The sequence below is a fragment of the Brienomyrus brachyistius genome, unplaced genomic scaffold (assembly GCF_023856365.1).
Source record: "Brienomyrus brachyistius isolate T26 unplaced genomic scaffold, BBRACH_0.4 scaffold97, whole genome shotgun sequence".
In the NCBI taxonomy this organism is placed as follows: domain Eukaryota; kingdom Metazoa; phylum Chordata; class Actinopteri; order Osteoglossiformes; family Mormyridae; genus Brienomyrus; species Brienomyrus brachyistius.
Genome location: NW_026042372.1, coordinates 334,233 through 353,380, shown reverse-complemented (window position 1 = coordinate 353,380; position 19,148 = coordinate 334,233). Strand labels below are relative to the sequence as shown.

Genomic DNA, 19,148 nt, shown 5'->3' with positions numbered 1-19,148 from the left:
AACCAGAAGAGGGCAGAAGATATGGCACAAAAACAAAGGAAGAAGCCTAACTTTAAAAAGAACAAAAAACATCAAGACTCATCCAGCATGGGGTGGTGGGTTAACGAATAACACAAACAATCAAAGAATAAGCAAACAAATGAGAGAAAAGATGCAGAGATGACTGAGAAGCAGGGGATGACTGGAGAAGAGATGACAGGACCAGAAGACAGGAGGGATACAGGGAAAGCGGAGAAGACAGTATAACTGAAGAATGGGAGAAGAGGAGAGACCGCAGAGGAAGGAGAACATAGATGACTGGAGGGGAGGGAATATAGGAGCAACAGAGAGAAGGAGGAAGGGCTGCGGAGGAGAAGACAGGATAAGAGGGGAAAATGTGAGCAGAGAAGGACAAACACCCCCACTGCCCAGCAAAGTGCACTTGTAAGTAAACCACAATTTTAGCCTTGGGCTCAATATCTGGACTTGTCTCTGTGTAGCGATGCATAGAATCCTTGACACTGGTTATGACTGTACTGTATTAGTCCTAAACCTGCCATTATAGTGTAAGGAGAAAAGATTTTTTTTTAAATAAATCATTTAAAAAAAAAAGGTAGAACGATGTAGCCGCCGGAGAAGTCCACCCCCCGAAAGCCCTGCTTGTTCCCTTCTAGCTACCAGATGAAACTCACAATGCACTAACTTCTCTTCCACATGATGCACCTTATTTACCCTTTGACTCCTGTCCATTATTGAGCGTTCTTCTATCCATTTGATTATAAGCTTATTACACTGTATGTACATTAGTCAGCCACATATGCTGTACGGCTTTGTTTTCCGGACAGTCTGGGCTACTCAGATATGTCATAATTCGATTTGTAAATGCTGACAGTCTTGATATTATCCTTCTTATCAGGAAAAACTACTTCTGCATATAGATATTTCTCAATTTTTAGTCTCATCTAATATAAAAATTGGCAGGTAGTACAAATATAATCTTATAAATGCTGAGATTAGAGTATCTGCGATGCAGGAATGCAGGGGTTTCATTGGGGCCCTTTCTATGGCTTAGTACTGTGAAGGAGTACATGGTTAGTGCCAGGCGCAAATGAATATCTTTGATTTTGCATCCATGTGGTAACTTGTTGAAGTTGTCTGATAATTAAACCATGTATTACTGACTATTATGATTGTTTATTTATTACTTTATAACATCTAAAAGAAACTGAAATAGGAAAGCTTATTTTAATTTATATTAATTTAATTTACACAGACATTACAGACGGTTTTAGAGTCTAATGCTGAATGTTTTTTGCGATCATTTTTCTGCCTGCATATGCTGTGATTGGTGCAGTGAAATTTGAGAATGTGTTTGTGGTCAGTATCATATCCTCAGACAACAAACCAACGCTGTAGCGTGTCACTGTGTTTACATGTGAGAGGGGTTCCAGTTACATAATGAACTCGTTCTAATTGTTTTGACGGAGCTCGACAAACCTAAAAAATAAATGCTGGTGTTATCAAAAACTATGTCATATAGCTATATTCCAGATTTATTACAGCCAAACACATCTCGGAGCTCCGAGGAACCTCCTTCTCCTTACATTTCCCTCCATCCCACTCTTCTCATCCCTCCATCCCTCAAATACTGTTACATTTGTCTTTTTTCCACACTCACACCCTATCTTGATCATACTCTGACTGCATGGCATCCATTTGCAGGGCAAACTATTTTACAGTCTTATCTAGTATAATAGGACATAAACATTGAATTTGATAGTTATCTTTTATTTACACATTAGAACACAACGCATGAACATGAAGGGATCGTTTGTATTTGCAACCAACACCTCCGCAAACCCCCCTGCGGAATACTGGCCGCGGACAGGGGTGGGAATCCCCAAGCTGGAAGACTGTACTGCGTCATGTTAACATTAGCTATCTAGTTAGCATGGATACAGAGTGCACCGGACTAAAACTATAAAGGACGAAAGGTGCGTGATGACGTTAGCATTACGTTAAATGACAACTTTGCCAGCTACTTACCAGAATCCTCTCCTATACGGTCGCCGAATGATAGCGTTTTTCAGAAACACACCGGAGTTAAACTTACGCTGCGTTATTTACCAGCACTTCTAACACCAACATTTGCAGCCATTAACGCATAGGTGGCAGTAACACATGAAATTACTTTTTCTGCGTCAAAATAAGGCAACACTGTGATTTTGATACTTTATCATTTATACTTAACTGTACCTTCCTCCCATTCCTCCGTCTCTGCTTATTGACATTTAGGAGAGTGTCAGATATAAATTAACAATTCAAAATTATCAAACAAAGACAGACACAACACTGAAAAGATGACAAAGACACAGTTTGAAAAGTAAATATGTTTTATTGCAAATCTCTTATCTTAACATAGCCTACCTTATCATATGTTAACTTAACCCATCTTATATTTTAACTTAGCCTATCTTATAATATTTTAACTTAGCCTATCTTATCATGTGTTAACTTAGCCTATCATATTTTATCTTAGCCTATCTTGTCATATCTTAACTTAACCTGTCTTATTATATTTTAACTTAGCCTATCTTATCATATAACTTAACCTATCTTATCTTATTATATTTCAACTTGTCTTATAATAATGTATTTCGTCTTAGCCTATCTTATATTTTAACTTAGCATATCTTATCCTATCGTATCTTATAGCTACATTAACACTTAAACAGTATCACTTTCCGTTGGGTCCCGCGGGATCCCAGTCCCAATGCAGGGCTCTAACACGGGTATTCTAAGAAAAAGAAAATAAACACTTTACTTAACTTTACTTAAAGCAGTCATATAACTGCATTATACATACCCAATTAATGCCTTATAAATCATTTATAAAAGTATTAAAAACACGGCTGTAAATACTTATACAAAGGCATAACACATTATAGCTATCTTGATAATGCATTATGAATGCTCTGATCTATATATACACAATAAATATCTTCATAATACATTATATCGGCCATTAATCCATAATAAACATGGCTATAATGTGTTATGCTTTTTTTTCTTCAATATTTATACCCATGTCTATAATATATTTATGGATGCATTACAGTGCATTGTGAAGGTGTCAATAATATAGTTATATTACTGCTTTAAGTCATTTGTAAACCTGAATTCACAGCCTTATAATTACTGCCTCTTGCTACTTCTTCTGAAAGGCTGGGGACAGCAGAAGAAGCACCACTTCATCTTATTCTTCTTCTTCTTGTGGCTCTTCTCAGTATCATCTTCAGAAAGATCTTCGGCATTCACATGGAATGATACTTCTTCTTCACTGTAGATCTTCTCGGCAGCATCAGCATCTTCTTTTGTTTCATCTGTCTTCATCACTTCAGTTTCGTCCTCTTCCTCAGGTCCTTCTTCTGGTATAGTCAGTAGCTGTGATCTGTCTTCAGATGCCACCATACACTGAAACCTGACCAGTGTGGTAGCATCAGCATCTTCTGCCTGCTGGAATACCACATCAGCTTCTTCATTTTCCTCAGGTCCATCTTCCTGTAAAGTCTGCAGCCATATTCTGGCTACATATGCCGCCATGCACTGCCAACTGTCCACTGTGGCAGCATCAGTGTCTTCTGCTTCCTGAAGCTCCTCATCTGTTTCTTCATCTTCCTCAAGGTCTTCCTCCTGGATGGGTTCTAGCCAAGTTCTGCCTCTTTGTGACACTACATACTCCACAGCATTCCCTGTACTTTTCCCTCCTCCTCCCTTAACCTCCTCCACATTCACTCCCACCTCACATCCACTCTCCTCACCTCCATTTAGCATATCCATCATACTAATACCAGCCTCTGTCCCCTCCATCACAACCCTGGAGGCCTTCCCCTCAAATGTTCCCCACTCTGGTACCTCCACATATTCCTCACTACTCTGCCCCCTTACCTCACCTTCCCCCCGGCTTGTCCGGTCCTTCCTGACTTTCTTTTTTTTGTTTAGGTAGCAAGTTTTATAAATTTCCCAGTCTTCAGATGAAAGGCCGTAATTACTCTGAAGACTTTGAGATGAAATACTAGTGCTGGCTAGCAGTCCATCCTTTTCCACACTCTCCCCTCCCTTACCCAAATCAGTAGACCCCCCCAATCCCCATTTAACCCCCCCAACCTGGACAGTGGGGAGTGTCACTGGTGAGAACTCCTCCACACCTTCTCCCCAGTTGATCACTTCATCCCACAGGTTCCAGGCTTCCCAGTGTTGGGTGTTGGTCCATCGATCAGCTCTCTCAATTCGCTCTCTGGGGAATAAATGAGAGATTAACCAGCACTTAAGAGAGATAATAAAATAAAGAGCTGGAAATTCTTCAACCATACAGAAAATACAATTGTTAGAATTATTATAATAAATAATTACAGGGTTCACATATATAAAAAAGAAAGAATAAAAGAAACAGCGAGCAAGATTGCAAAAAAAATCTACTGTAAAATGCACGATACTGTAAGTGCAATAGCATATTAAACAGTAATGTCACCAAATTATAACTAGAATCAAATACGAAACAACTGTGCTCCACATCAAATGAATACCCAGATGAATACTACCAAGAACTGAGTTAACACTAACCAAGCTAAGAATATTTGAAAGTGTTAATCCTGTGTAACAATGTAAATAGATGTAATGATAAACTTAGAAGCATCTAGCCTACTCTGAAAGTAATGCCCCAATTTTTTTTTTACAATTTACCTACCACCCTGTACAGTAGGGGGTCCCAACTTCCGGTCGGTGTTCCGGTACCGTCCGCGCGGAGTATTGCACCGGGCGGCAGACAACCGGGGGTAGAGGAGCCAGCCGTCCCGTTTATTAGGGGATCGCGCCGTTTTGGAAAGAAAGCTGCCCGTATTGATGTACGGAAATACGCCATTAGCCCCGCATGTCCGTATACACCGTCAATCTCCCGCCGCTCGGCGAGGGAACCCCCAAATTATACCGCCGTCTTACCCATCCGTGACACTTTTCTACGACGGAAACCGATCCGCGGACATCGAAAGGTTGGGAAGCCCTACTAAACTAGCATGTTTGAGATGAATTTACTAACCAAATAGTCTGTCATTATTTAAATATTAGCAACCACAGTAGCAATAAAAACCACTGCACTTTAAATGACGTTAAAAAATATGTAATATTAAAAAAATATGTAATGTTTTTTATTGTATTATAGACATTTACTATGTCATTATAGTATAAAAGGCTAAATAATCAAAGTAGCACAACATCAGTTGAAGAATTCAAAGACATTTTGGAGAGCTAACAAGCTACTCACCTCTGCGCCATTTTCACTCAGAGTTTGTTGTGCTTCAAACGGTAAAGTTTGTTTACGTTGTTTCTATGGAAACTGCTCTGACTCTCCGCTTGACCGTAATATAAAGGCATGTATGCAGTAATTTTCTGATTGCAGATTTGATCCCTATGCAGTAATTGACCACTGACCTCTTGGACCCTCTGGGCTGCCTTCACCTGCATTGAGGCAGCTGTTACGTTTGCTGTCATTACATTCAGCCCAAAATATCAAAGTACAGGATTTAAGATTTGAATTAGTAACAGGACCGTGGGAAACAAAACATATATGTTATTGATCCCTCGAAGAAAGTTTTCAATTTTCTCCTTCTTTCAGTTCTTAAATAACGTGTCAGTTTTTGCTCTGTTTGGTTGGGATTTACCATTTTAACATTGTAGCAGTTCCTAGGCAATACACAGACAAATTCTTTTTTTTAGGATGGAATTGTTATGCTGTAAACGATTACCTTCACATTTCAACAAAGGTACTTGCTTTTGATATATAATTTTTTGTACATGTGTACTCTGGTCATACCCCTTGTACATATGGATGGCATGGAAGGACAGTCACTGCTGTCACCTATACTGTCCCTGTCTGCTTTTCTCATTTAAGTGTTGATACGGCAAAAGAAGATGGACCTTTTGTAGAAATTTCCAGCCAGAGACTTGGTTCCTATATGAAGAGAATATTTTATTTTAATTCAGGCTTGCATGTGATCTCCCCTTTACTGCACAAGGAGGGCACACACATCAACAATTAGCAATGCAGCAAAATACAGATGAACAATTTCTCACAGTTTCAGAATAAATCAGATTTCTCTGTAATTCAGAGATTGTCTAAGACTTCTGCTAGATCATTTTCTGCACTTGAACCTAATTTCAAGATAAATGACACCTGGGTCTATTAAAAGAAGGTGATGCTGCCTGACCCACCAACCAAGGCTGGGAAGAAAGGGAGGAATACTAGTCAAAGGAAGGAAGAAAAGCAGCCCACCCTATCTCATGGTCATGAATACAAAAGTCAGGGAGTGTTACGAAGAAGACACCACACTTAAGACCATTGGTTTTATGCACTGAATTACACCAGGTAGAGTTTTTGCATTCTAGCTGTGTTACGTAACATTCCTCAGCCTTCATTTGTTTCCACAGAATGCAGGACATAATTTAGGGTGCCAAACAAGACAGCGGAACTGCAGTATAGCCAATTATTTGTTTCAGTAGTTTTATAACAACTCGAACATAAAATGTTTGTTTTTCTTAGATAAAAGTCCAGTTGAAACAGACTTTATTTTTAAATGTTAGATTGGATTTAAGAGATGGAACATGTTGCTTGTGTTAATACTGCTTTGATTTTGAGGATGAAGTCTGAAGTGTAGGTGACGTGTAACAGGTTGTTATTTTACTTTTAATTTATAATTATACAAGATTCTGTTTTCCTTCTTCTGTCTAACCTGATGGGTACAATATCCTTTAAACTTTCCCATGATGCTTTTGTCCTGCATCGCCCCTCCCTCTGTCTTTTCCCCTTCATAAGGGTCCCGACCTCATTTCCTCTTCCCTTTGGTGTATTGCACACGTGGGAAGAGGTGAGGATCTAGTGGCAGGGTCCCCCGAGTTAGTAAATCAATTGTATAATTATGACCCATATATATAATATTTGATTTATTATTCATCATAAGCAGGGGATAGAAAACACGTCTATACATAAGTATATACATTGTTTTACTTTGTGCAGAGAGAGCGAGAGGGCCAGAGCATATGAAGTTTACCCCTTTCCTTATTGTTCCCAACAGTTTCAATAAAATCCAGGAACGACAACGGCGTCTGTAATATCCCTTCCTCCTGCACCCCACACACACCTGATAACACCCCAAAACACAATGCAGAGTATAGGCAGGGAATGACCGGTTACATAGGTACACTAGTGCGGCTTGTAAATATGCCCTTAATTTATGCCTGAATATCCCTCCCATATAGTGGCTGACCACATATCATGTGAAAAACCCGGAGAGAGTGAGTGTATATATATATATATATATATGTATGATGTACATGTGAGAGACACCATCGGAAGTCCGGTTCAGTTCCTCAGAGGCACTACTATGGAGGCGCTTACAGTAATAAACTTGCTGACCGCAAAAACTGGCACTATGATGGAAGTTATGCAGAAGTGCAGAGTAGATGGAATAATTTTTGTACCTCAATAAGATTGTATGCCTTTTGCCTGTGTCTCCAGCCAGTGCCAGGGGTGAAACGCGCCTGCAATTATCAGCGGGATAACATTATCATTCTTTTTATTCTGTGGAAAATGAAAGACCGATTTGCTGGCCAGATTTATTCATGAATCATAAACATGTTGTGGGCTATATAAGTAAAGTCAGGGCTCTCAAGTCTTATGCATTGACTGTGAGACACTTGCATTTCAACCAGTTCACATGCTCACGCGCCACACCTTATGTTTGTCAAGCTGAGAAGTAAGGGTTAGGGTTATAATTATCAATAAATAATGTACTTCCCTGTGAAACAATGATGCTGGATGTTTATTTGCATATCATGATATGGTGCAGCCTTTTAATAGGTTTCTGTTTTTCTGTTAATCCATTCATGGTGTTGAATAAGTCAGCAAGCATAAGTGTAAGGCTAGTGAGTGACTGGTGTTTTCGGGGGAGACTCCCTAGAGCTGGAGAGAAATACCTTAAGGCACGGGATGAAAAATCCCAAATCTTCCAGGAAAAATGTCAGCATTATATGTATTTGCCACACAGAACAGAACAAAAAATTCCTTAGGGAATCACACGCCTACCATAGTCACTATACTACTCAGAACGCCTGGCAGCCACCAAATCAAACATAGGAAAAGGTCCGGATTTATAGCGTTAGAATGTGGTAGAGACTAATATCCATAACGTACCATCCTAGAACACACTGTGCTCTAAAATTTAAGCCCAATTAAAATCTGAATATTAAATGAGGAAAATAATTTGATTTGTTCTTCTATCCCAAGTTGTGGTCTAAAAGCAATAAGACCACCATCCATTATACCTGCTTTGGGGAAAATGCACTCCTGTAGCCACTAGGGGAGCTCTCACCTCTTCTGGGCCCAGCTAAATAATTATGTTACGCATTCTAACAAGCTTTATTATCTGTGTCAATAAGCCCTGCTTTTACACTAACACTCCTGCTGAGAGGCTAGTTTGATTACCAGTCTTGCCCTTGTCATTAGGAACACATGAGAATTTGCGCAGTGCTGTTTCACAGTGGATTCTCACTGGTTTTCCCCAAGACTGGTACGATACATTTTATTCAGTTTCATACCACAGGTTATTGCAAGAGGGATCAATTGGTTTACTTTTATACTGGTGCAAGGAAACTATTATTATGATGGTGGGTTATCAAACACAGTAGCTGGCTACCTCAGACATAAGACGCCCATTACGTACCTGTGTATCACCTATATGGGCTTGGAATCTGTATATCAATTGAAATAATTATTCATAGCCCAGATAGCATCATGTTATTGTTTCAGCGTTGAAGTATAGTTAAATGCATTGAATTATGGTCAGTGTTAAATTATCAGCATTGAAACTGAATTGATTTTTGGTCATTTTTTCAATATTGAAAAATTAATGGTGGCGAAACCTTGATATAAAGTGACTTTTTCAACATTGAAAATAAGATGCTGAGTTAACATCAGTATTATTGAAAATAAAAATGGAAAAATGAATTTATGGGGGGCGGCATGATGGTGCAGTGGTTAGCACTGTTGCCTCACACCTCTGGGACCCGGGTTTGAGTCTCTGCCTGGGTCACGTGTGTGGAGTTTGCATGTTCTCCCCATGTCGTCGTGAGGTTTCCTCCGGGTACTCTGGTTTCCCCCCACAGTCCAAAAACACGGTGAGGCTAATTGGAGTTGCTAAATTGCCCGTAGGTGTGTGTGTGAGAGTGACTAGTGTGTGAGTGTGCCCTGCAATGGGCTGGCCCCCCATCCTGGGTTGTTCCCTGCCTCATGCCCATTGCTTCCGGGATAGGCTCCGGACCACCCGCGACCCAGTAGGATAAGCGGTTTGGAAAATGGATGGATGGATGATGACATAACTGGTCTGTGAACATTAGTGAGCATATGATGTAGGCTGTCCAGGAATGTAATAATGTGTGCAGTGTTACATGGGCCCAGGGTTGCATGATGGTGAACATCACCGTTCTGGCTTATAGCTGCGCACATAGTTATGTTACCACCACGCTGTCCTGGGACATTGATTATGGCACCGTGTACAATAATGTTCCTGCCATGCTAACGCGTTCACTGTTTCTTTCAAAAGGGACTCTGTAAATGTGCTTCATCCTGATTCTGTTGCATGCCAGTACACGAGATAATGCAGAGATGCTCACATTGTTCATGTTTTGGGAGATGGTGTCATCCTCTGTTATACGCTGCTGTATTTCTCGTAGCCTAATGGTATTATTTGTGATCACCATATTAACTATATGGGTCTCTCGTTCTTCAGTGAACATTCTTCCTCTGCCCCCAGATTCTGGATGTCTAGCAGGTCTGTAGAGTACCCTTTTCAGTTTTTACCTGTACAGCATTGTTGTGTTTCTCATTAGAGTATAGTACTATTACAAAACGTACTGTGAAGTAACTGTACTAACCGATTCTCATTTGGAACCGTCCTTATGATGCCTGCTACAGCGTAGCGGCTCAGGTCAGACTGAACCCATTGGCCAGCTTCCCTCAGGGTCATTCCATGGTTGATCACATGATCCACTGTTGTAGCTCTGATGACATCAGTTATTCTATTTCTTCTTACCCTTCCTCCTTCCTCTTCACCTCCTCATCCTCTAAATTCACCTCCTAGTCTTCATCCTCTTCCTCGCACTTCTCTAATTCTCACTCTTCTCAGTCTTCCTTCTCCCTCCATTGTTCTCCACACTGAAAGCTTACTGTACCTGTGGCTTATTTATAGCGCTCCTGCTGATTGCAAAGTGAACTAATTATCTAAAATCGTTTTCACATCTGACAGTGTGGCCAGACAGCTGGCAAAGTAGTGTAATCAATAGCTATAAATGTGTATAGTTTTACTAGGAGTGTGTTGATCATTTAGAAATTGTGTGTAAAACAGTGAGTTGTGTTTACAGTTCCGTAAAAAGAGTGCTGTGCAGTGGATTGTATTTACACATTTGCAAATTGTGTGTTACAAAAGTGCAAACTGAGTGCAAAACAGTGAGTAATTTTGCTATAACTATTAATAGTTTTATAAGAATCATTGTTAGTGTTTAAGTATTCAGAAAAACTGTAAAAAAATTAAACGGGGGTGACTGTCCATTAAGCTAATCTGCAATCCTATTACACATAGCATGACACAGTACTGTTTTTGACTTTTTCTTTAAATCCACCGCGATTGTGATGAATGGGGCAAGAGAACAAAAACCACAGAAATGGCTCTTTGCATGCTATCCAGTGACTACGCGAGATGGTATAGTCTCTATGGTTTAACTAGAGAAGGCTTGGAGGAAAATGCTATGGAAAACTGATTATTTTGTGTCTCATGCCTGGGCTCTCTAGGAAAAGCATAGAGACCGTATGTATCTCTACAATTGTGGAGATTTCTGTGGTGTGCACATATATAGTATATATCAAATTTATATTATATAGATTATATCTAAGCATCATTCATACTCAAGTGAGAAGACAGTTATAAATCCATGTTAAGAAAAGGTTTCTGTGTCGGAAAGGTACAGAAAGAGCCTAACGCAGGTTTACAGGAAACAATCATGTGGTGTAGAACACAAGGACATGGACAGAGAAAGGCAATGGCACAACCCCTCAATATGATCAATTCATCTACTCTGTGTCTTCCTCCCAGCTGTCAAAGTAATTGTCAGCAAATGATGTACTTGACACGTACATTATTTACGTGTCAAGCCGTTCGGACGTTTTAACACGTCATGTCCAGTTACGTGTACTTTACTGTTTACAGTAACTGGCAGTCATTGGACATAGTGCAATTATTATTATCATCATTATTTGTTATTATTATTATCCATCCATTTTCCAAACCGCTTATCCTACTGGGTCCTGGGGGGTCCGGAGCCTATCCCGGAAGCAATGGGCACGAGGCAGGGAACAACCCAGGATGTGGGACCAGCCCATCGCAGGGCACACTCACACACCATGCATTCACACATGCACACCTACAGGCAATTTAGCAAGTCCAATTAGGCTCAGCATGTATTTGGACTGTGGGGGGAAACCGGAGTACCCGGAGGAATCCCCATGACGACATGGGGAGAACATGCAAACTCTGCACACATGTGACCCAGGCGGAGACTCGAACCCGGGTTCCAAAGGTGTGAGGCAACACTGCACCACCATGCCGCCCCACTCTCAAGACCACATCATCTAATATAATCTCAATATGTGACTGTGTATATTTCTCACACAAGGATAACTGAGAGGTTATCTGATAATGCTCCAGTCCAGTGTCCATAATATACACTTCTTCATTACGCTAATCGTTATCAATCGCATTTTCAGATGCAGAACTATGGGGACAGAAGCAAAAAAGTTACTCATTGATGCCTTTAGTATAACTGAGCTACAAAAAATTACATCTGCTCAATTTTTGCTCCACTTCTCTTTTCCTGCATTTCCATGAAACTTTCAAGTTGGCGCTGGGGCTTGTGGTCAACCAATAGGAAAAGTTTATCACTATAAGCCCCACCCAGTAAGTCTTGGTCGAGAAAAAAGTATGTTCTTTTTGGAACTAAAAAATGGTTCAGGAACTACCTCCTAAGACCTTCAATTGGGCCAAGTTCGTGCAGTAGGAAATCGCCTTATGACCTGCACCCACAATGGCTTGTTTAGAGACACCGGTTCAGCTGCCTGTATGCTTTTTCACCTGCGGCAGAAACAGCAGGCAAACCAGCACAAACAAGGTACGAACATGCAGTAATGGGGGTTCAAATACCCAGACAGCGCCACCCACTGGGCCACATAGCATTTAATTTATCTGCAAATGTATATTTAAACCTTTGAGGTCCATCTCAGGCTCTTTGCAAGCAGAGATCAGGTCACTGAAATCTGAAGCAGTGTGTTACTAATCTTACTAAAGCATGACAGAAGTGCTCACTTCTTTAACATTTATTCTGTGATCAAAGCATTGACTGCAAAAAACAAGGAGACCATAACATCTCTAAAAGGTGAAAACACCAAATGTCAAGCGCCCCCCCCCCCCTTAAAGGGGGTTCTTTGTTTCTACTATGCAAAATAAGTAAGTAAACTTTAAGGTATTTTGTGTCATTAATGTATGATTTAAATGCAGGTAGTTTTTTTACAGTCAGGATCCTTATGGAGAATCTCTATTAATCCATTTAAAACCTAAAACTGGCTAGATCAAAAGTGTTTGGGCAGTTTGCAAATCCTAAAGATTATTTACAAGGTAATAAAACGGTTATATAAATGTGAATACGTGTGTAGACTTGTCTCGAAATGAAAATCTCACGCCAACCAGCTGACCAAAGTTGGCAACCCTGCGTAAGTCGGCCCTTTATTTTATATGCAAACATGATCATATGCAGGGGGCACATAACTGGTATGAAAGTACTCATTCGCCGTTTAAACCGATACGCGCGGTAATGTCTTGTAGCAGCGCAAATACGTGTTTATTTTATGTACATTCGCAATGTTATGACAAGAAATCATTGTGCATTTTAGCCTTCATGCCGCAGACGAAGTACAAATTAGCCACATAAATGTTAAGATGCAGGGTAATTTCTTTTCATAACAGCGTGAATGCACATAAAATAAATGGTACGCATTTGCGCTGCTACAACAAGGAGTTGCCGCGAGTGTACAGGGAATGCGTACTTGCGCAGTTATGTGATCCTGATCATATGTATAGTATATTGTACAATAAATGCTATGACATTTAAGTTGTATTGTTGGATCTTTTTTAATCATAATTTTCTTCGTTCATTCCTGCCGACAGTTGGGGCAGAGACTGTCATATGCTCTGGGTAACACTCACAGCCAGACGCGGCCTAACAGTAAAACATTTCGAAATGTGACAAAAGGTCTTCTGTTTGTCCATTTATTCCTACATAGAGTTTTAATCCCGTTTACATGAAAAGCTGTACTTTTTGTGTCCCTGACAATTCCAAATTTCTTTTTGCAGCAAACTGACAAACAGAATAAGTCCAGGACACTGGAAAATACTTGAAAAACATGGTAAAGTGGATTTCAGCATTTTCTGTCGTCACATTTGTATTAGAATTGTAACAAATGTCTTCGTTAGTACTATATTGTATTTCGCAGGATGTTCCTTGACAGATTGGTTCTGTGGACTGTGGTGTGTTCATGTTGATTGTTGTCACGTCACGGATCGGGGAAGCAGGAGCAGGAAGACGGAGAGTCGGGAAACAAAGGATTTATTGGGGAAACCAGCTAGGAACACGGGGCAATAGAAGTAGCGACTTAAATGACATGATTGGGGAAACATATTTTGAAGCGGAGTTAAATACATAGGACTAATGAAAACAACTGGAAACAGCGAATGACATCGGGATTCCACACGAGGTTAACGAGGGGGCGTGGCACACGGGAGGAGCGGACAAGCGGCGCATGACACCTGTAAGACGGACCACCTTGAATTGTTGGACTTGTAATACAGAGAATGTATTGAAGTATTCCCCCCTCCCCTCCCTTTTATCAGTATGCACTCTGCATGGCCTTGGTGTGTCTTGAGTATTACAAAATGCACCATGAACTGTCTATATTATATGTCTATATTATATTTTTATTTTAAGTCATAATATGTGAATTTGATCTGTTGTTTTTCAGTGAGTTGCAGGGATTTGACAAAAACATCCTTTTAGAAATGCGTGAGGAAGTAAGTTCTTTTCTTTTTGACAAGTAGTGTATCTGTCAGGTTTGTGACACAACAGAGAAATTAAATATTTTATTTCACTCCTCAGGGTCAAGACTCTGGTCTCCAGCTCACCGCTCTCTCTTACATTTCCATGGCCATTTTGTCCGATAGTATTATTGGATTTTTCTATGCTATATATATATTTTTTATGTTTAGTTATTCTGTGCTCCATAATTATAAATAATAGTTTATTTTCCTTGTGACGTGTCTGTGCTTAATAGTATTAAATAAGAGTTTAAACAACTACAGTTTCCTCAGTAATGTATTTCATGAACTGATACTTCCCCAACAAAACCCATGCATGCATTCAAGTCTCTGTCATGGTTTGTACATAATATTTCCAACAACCATTATGAAATTTTTGCAGAATATGTACTACAAGCCTCTCCAGTTGCAGCCACACCCATATCCAAACTCACATATAAGGTATATTTGTATATGTGTGTTTCCAAGGTACCAACATTCCTACAGAACCATGTTACATAATATATCCAAATATAGGGAATTTCAGCGTGAGCCCTGATGCATTATGCATACTGCTTTCAAATCTGTGATCAAAGCACTGACTGCAAAAACATGGAGACCATAATGTCTCTAAAAGGTGAAAACTCTACATGTCAAGCGCCCCCTACTGGCTGGCTGCAGTACCATTATTAGCACCACGCATTCCCATGTGTTTCAGTGGTAAGAGGCGATTTTCCACATCACTTTCATGTCTTTCCATCCACATAATGACAAACCATTTCTTCTCAATGTATTATTAGCTATGTATTGAATGTAATCTGAAAATGAACGTCACTAATATTATTACAATTAATTTGCATATTTTCAAAATCTATACTTTTCTTCAAAACAAAGTGCAGCTTTGCACTATCGTTTAGCAACCAGAGAGTTGCAGGTTCGAGCCCTGGTTTCTCGTGACCCCATCAAAGTGTCCTTGAGCAAGACACTGAACCCCAAATTGCTCCCGGCATGCAGGTTGGCGCCTTGCATGGCAGCCTCCGCCACCGGTGTGTGGATGGGTGAATGTGAGGCATGAACTGTAAAGCGCTTTCAGTTCTCATAAAAGTAGAAAAGCACATTTATCATGTGTGTTTTGGATTTGGATTGTATTAGTGTGTAGTCAATCGCTCATGTACATGCTCAATCGCAGTAACATTTTCACAGGAATTTGGGAGGTTGAAGTGCTAATTCTATGGGGGTGTATTCAGTGGGAAAGGTGTGTATGTAGGGCATGTCCCCCCCCCCCCCCCCTTCGTGGTATTAGATATTCTGTTTCCCCCCCCCCGTGTGTTAAGTACTGGGTTTGCTCTTGCGTGTTTAATAAAAGATTGTACTACACTGCTTGTCCTGGCATATTGCCTGTGGTTTGAGGGGAGGTTAATCTGTGTGTGTGACCGTGAGTGACGCGACATGTGTGCTACAGTATACATCCAGTATGTAACTGTATAAAGTAAAACTCACTGTGTAATATAAAATGCAAATGGATACTGTAATATGAAGCATTGCAGTAAGAGGACAATATTACAGTACAGGGCACATTGTTGGGTTACATACCTGTTGGCTCTATGAAATGTTTGAATGGTTGAGGACATGGTTGTTCTCCCATCATTCGGCCGACCACCCTCATCCATTGTAAGGCCATGATTGAGGGCCTAAATATATATATACAGTACTGTGCAAAAGTCTTAGGCAGGCAAAGAAGGCAGGTACCTCATACAGCTAGTCAATCTCTCACTGACTTTTTGAACCAATATATTTAATTATTTAATTGAGCTGTTGGTGAAATTTAACAAAATCGTGGAACGGCTGATGTGCCCCTGAAGACAAGTTTGGGAACTGAAGCGGTGTTCATCTAGCCATCCAACTAGATATCAGTAACTTTTTAGAAAACAGAAGAAATTATTACTAGTTTTTATTGTGTTACTCTTAATTTGCACACATTCTAATATTAAATTGTATTTTTTGTTCTAAGCCAAAGTGCACTTGCTACCCAGATAAACAGCTTTAAACATTTCTTTGGACTGCCTAAGACTTTTGCACAGTACTGTACTGTATATGGTAATGCTAAATTGATAACTCCTATCAGTGTTGTGTTTATGGGAAATATGCTAAATTTGCTGATGCAGTCTTCTCAGTTGCCCCTTTATCCACCTTACTTACTGTTGCTATGCCTGCTATGTGCTCACTCTGCGTGCCTTAATTATATTATGGGGTTTTATTATTAATTTATTCATAATCATTGTTATTTTTTCAACCTCTGTGTGGCCATAATATTTTGGGTTTTATAGTTACAGTCATGTGGATTAATCTATTTTCTCTGTGTTTAACCATGAAGAACAAGGTGTGACAGGGGATGATTTTGTGGACATTGGGGAGCAAGATGTTTACCTTTTGTTCCCCAAAAACTTCAGACTGAGGAAATCCCTAATTTCCATTTTAAAACTAAAGGCAAGTAAACTGTCTGTTTGATAGCAAGCTCTGTGTTTTTTGTGGTTTCACAGACATACTGCTGTCAGGTCATGGTTACAGAATATATCATATTTAGTTTCATGGTCTTTCCTTCAAGCAGTCTGGAGTGGAAGCAGAAGACTTCCTAAAAAATAAGCAGGGAAATCAGCGGCAACACCTGAACAAAAGAGATTCAGTGTAAGTATCACACAGTCCTGGAAATAGAAACTAAAGTGGACAGAGCTGTTAGAACACAGACAGTGCAGGTGGAAGTAGAATCAACAGAATAAGTGGTTATGACATCAGAAATACTGCTACCATTCATTCTGCTCATTCTACGTCTACCTGCACTCCTCTGTATTCTAACGTTTTTGGTGCAAAACTGATATCTTTCTTTTTTCTACACGTCTCCACCAGGCTGTTGTAAGATCATCCCTGGGTGCATCAAAAATGTGGACCACTGCCTGCAAGGGAGCAGAAATTGACTGGAACCCTGTCATAAGCAAAGTCTGTACCTCATAAAATTGTTTAAAATCAATATTTCTAATCAAATAGTTTAATTTCTCTATTTTACTTTTTTACCACATAAAGCCCAATGAGGGCTTAAATTTTCAATCACCAAATAAAGTGTTTTAACAGAATATTTCATGTAATTTCAAGGTCACAGCAGAGTTGCCCTGCAGCCTCATCGGCAAAGAGCAGGAAATTCTGAAAAAAGCCTTAAAAATGCCCCGAAACAGGAGGGAGGACCTCCGAAGGTCAGGAAAGGTAATACATACTGTACATAGGGAACCTGCAAGCAAGTTTAAATTATTCAAGCCCCCTGCAGTCAAATTAAATCATGAATGTAATATCCGGAATACAGACCTAGCCAGCCAAGGCTGAATAATGTTCCTGTTCATGTTCTGCTTCACTTTCCTGGCTTCTCATGTCGTGGCAAAACTTAATTTCTACTGATTCCATTGTCTAGAAGAGAGAAGGACTTCAGCTTCACTCCAACGGTATGTAGCTTTTCTGTATTTATACCTTATCATTGTGTAATATAAATAGTAATACGTTTCATAATTTAGCTTCTAAAATATTGTGCAATCAACGGGCGGCATGGTGGTGCAGTGGTTAGCACTGCTGCCTCACACCTCTGGGACCCGGGTTCGAGTCTCCGCCTGGGTCACATGTGTGTGGCGTTTGCATGTTCTCCCCGTGTCGTCGTGGGGTTTCCTCCGGGTACTCCGGTTTCCCCCCACAGTCCAAAAACATGCTGAGGCTAATTGGCGTCGCTGAATTGCCCATAGGTGTGCATGTGTGAGTGACTGGTGTGTGAGTGTGCCCTGCGATGGGCTGGCCCCCCATCCTGGGTTGTTCCCTGCCTCGTGCCCATTGCTTCCGGGATAGGCTCCAGACCCCCTGCGACCCAATAGGATAAGCGGTTTGGAAAATGGATGGATGGATGAATATTGTGCAATCACCAGCCCAATTGATATTTTTGCCATCTTAATCCTCTCAGGATCAGTACAGTATATGTGCAAACATATTTTATGTCTTTACAGACGTGTAAGACTGCTGAAAAAAGGTTGGAGAACAGTGGCCCTTGGAGGTAAAATGTGTTTTTACATTTTTCCAGTGCAGCTGCATGATTCACTGTACTGCAGTGTCAGGTTTCCCATTGCTCAGCACACCTAATTTGGCTAAAGAACTTGATGATGTTACAATGATCAGTGTGTTGGCCAGTGAAACTGACAATGTGCTGAATTTTGGGAAATTTTGAAATGTATTATAAACACAGCATATTAATCTGCACAATGTAGCAAAACAGTCTGAAACGTAACTGAGATGCAGAGGTTATACACTGATCAGCCATAACATGTGAAGCGAATAACATTGATTATTTGGTTACAGTGGCATCTGGCTGTGGGGGGGTTATATTAGGCAGCAGGTGGATGCTTTGTCCTTGAAGCTGACTTGTTAGAAGCAGAAACAATGTGCAAGTGTGAGGATGGGAGTGACTTTGACATGGGCCATTTGGTGATGGCTAGAGAGCTGGATCATAACCCCCAGCTCTTGTGAGATGGTCCTGCAGTGGTCAGCAGGTTCATGGTGGGGCCCAGGCTCACCTTTGCCGCCAAAATAGCCATGACTCATCAGGGCGTGGATTCCTCTAGACCTCTGAAGGTTTGCTGTACTATCTGACATGTAATGAGCCTCCGTCACCCGTTCATGTATTTCCCTACAGTTTTGGAGATGCTGTGACCGAATCATCAAGCCATCACAACTTGGCCCTTGTCACTCAAATCTTTAGGCTTGTCCACTTTTCTGCATCCCAGTATATCCTACACATTGTTTATTTGCTGCCTAATAGGTCCCACCTACTAGCAGGTGCCACTATTACCAGGTAATCAATATTATTCACCTGTTAGTGGGCGCAGTGTTTGACAAATACAGTTTAAAATATCAGTCATT

The 19,148-nt window shown here is 40.4% G+C and overlaps 1 protein-coding gene across 4 annotated transcripts in view; it reads left to right on the top strand.

Moving 5' to 3' along the window:
• The window catches only part of LOC125727429 (NACHT, LRR and PYD domains-containing protein 3-like), a 152,300-nt gene that overhangs the window by 111,004 nt on the left and 22,148 nt on the right, over window positions 1-19,148 (top strand). Inside the window, exon 15 of one of the 4 annotated variants that reach the window (XM_049004132.1) lies at window positions 16,579-16,617. The exons of the other annotated variants lie outside the window; for them this stretch is intronic. Coding sequence (XP_048860089.1) covers window positions 16,579-16,590 — 12 coding nt within the window. The 3' untranslated portion in view covers window positions 16,591-16,617. Of the gene's footprint in view, window positions 1-16,578; window positions 16,618-19,148 lie in introns of those variants that run through there. 4 annotated transcript variants of the gene reach the window in all.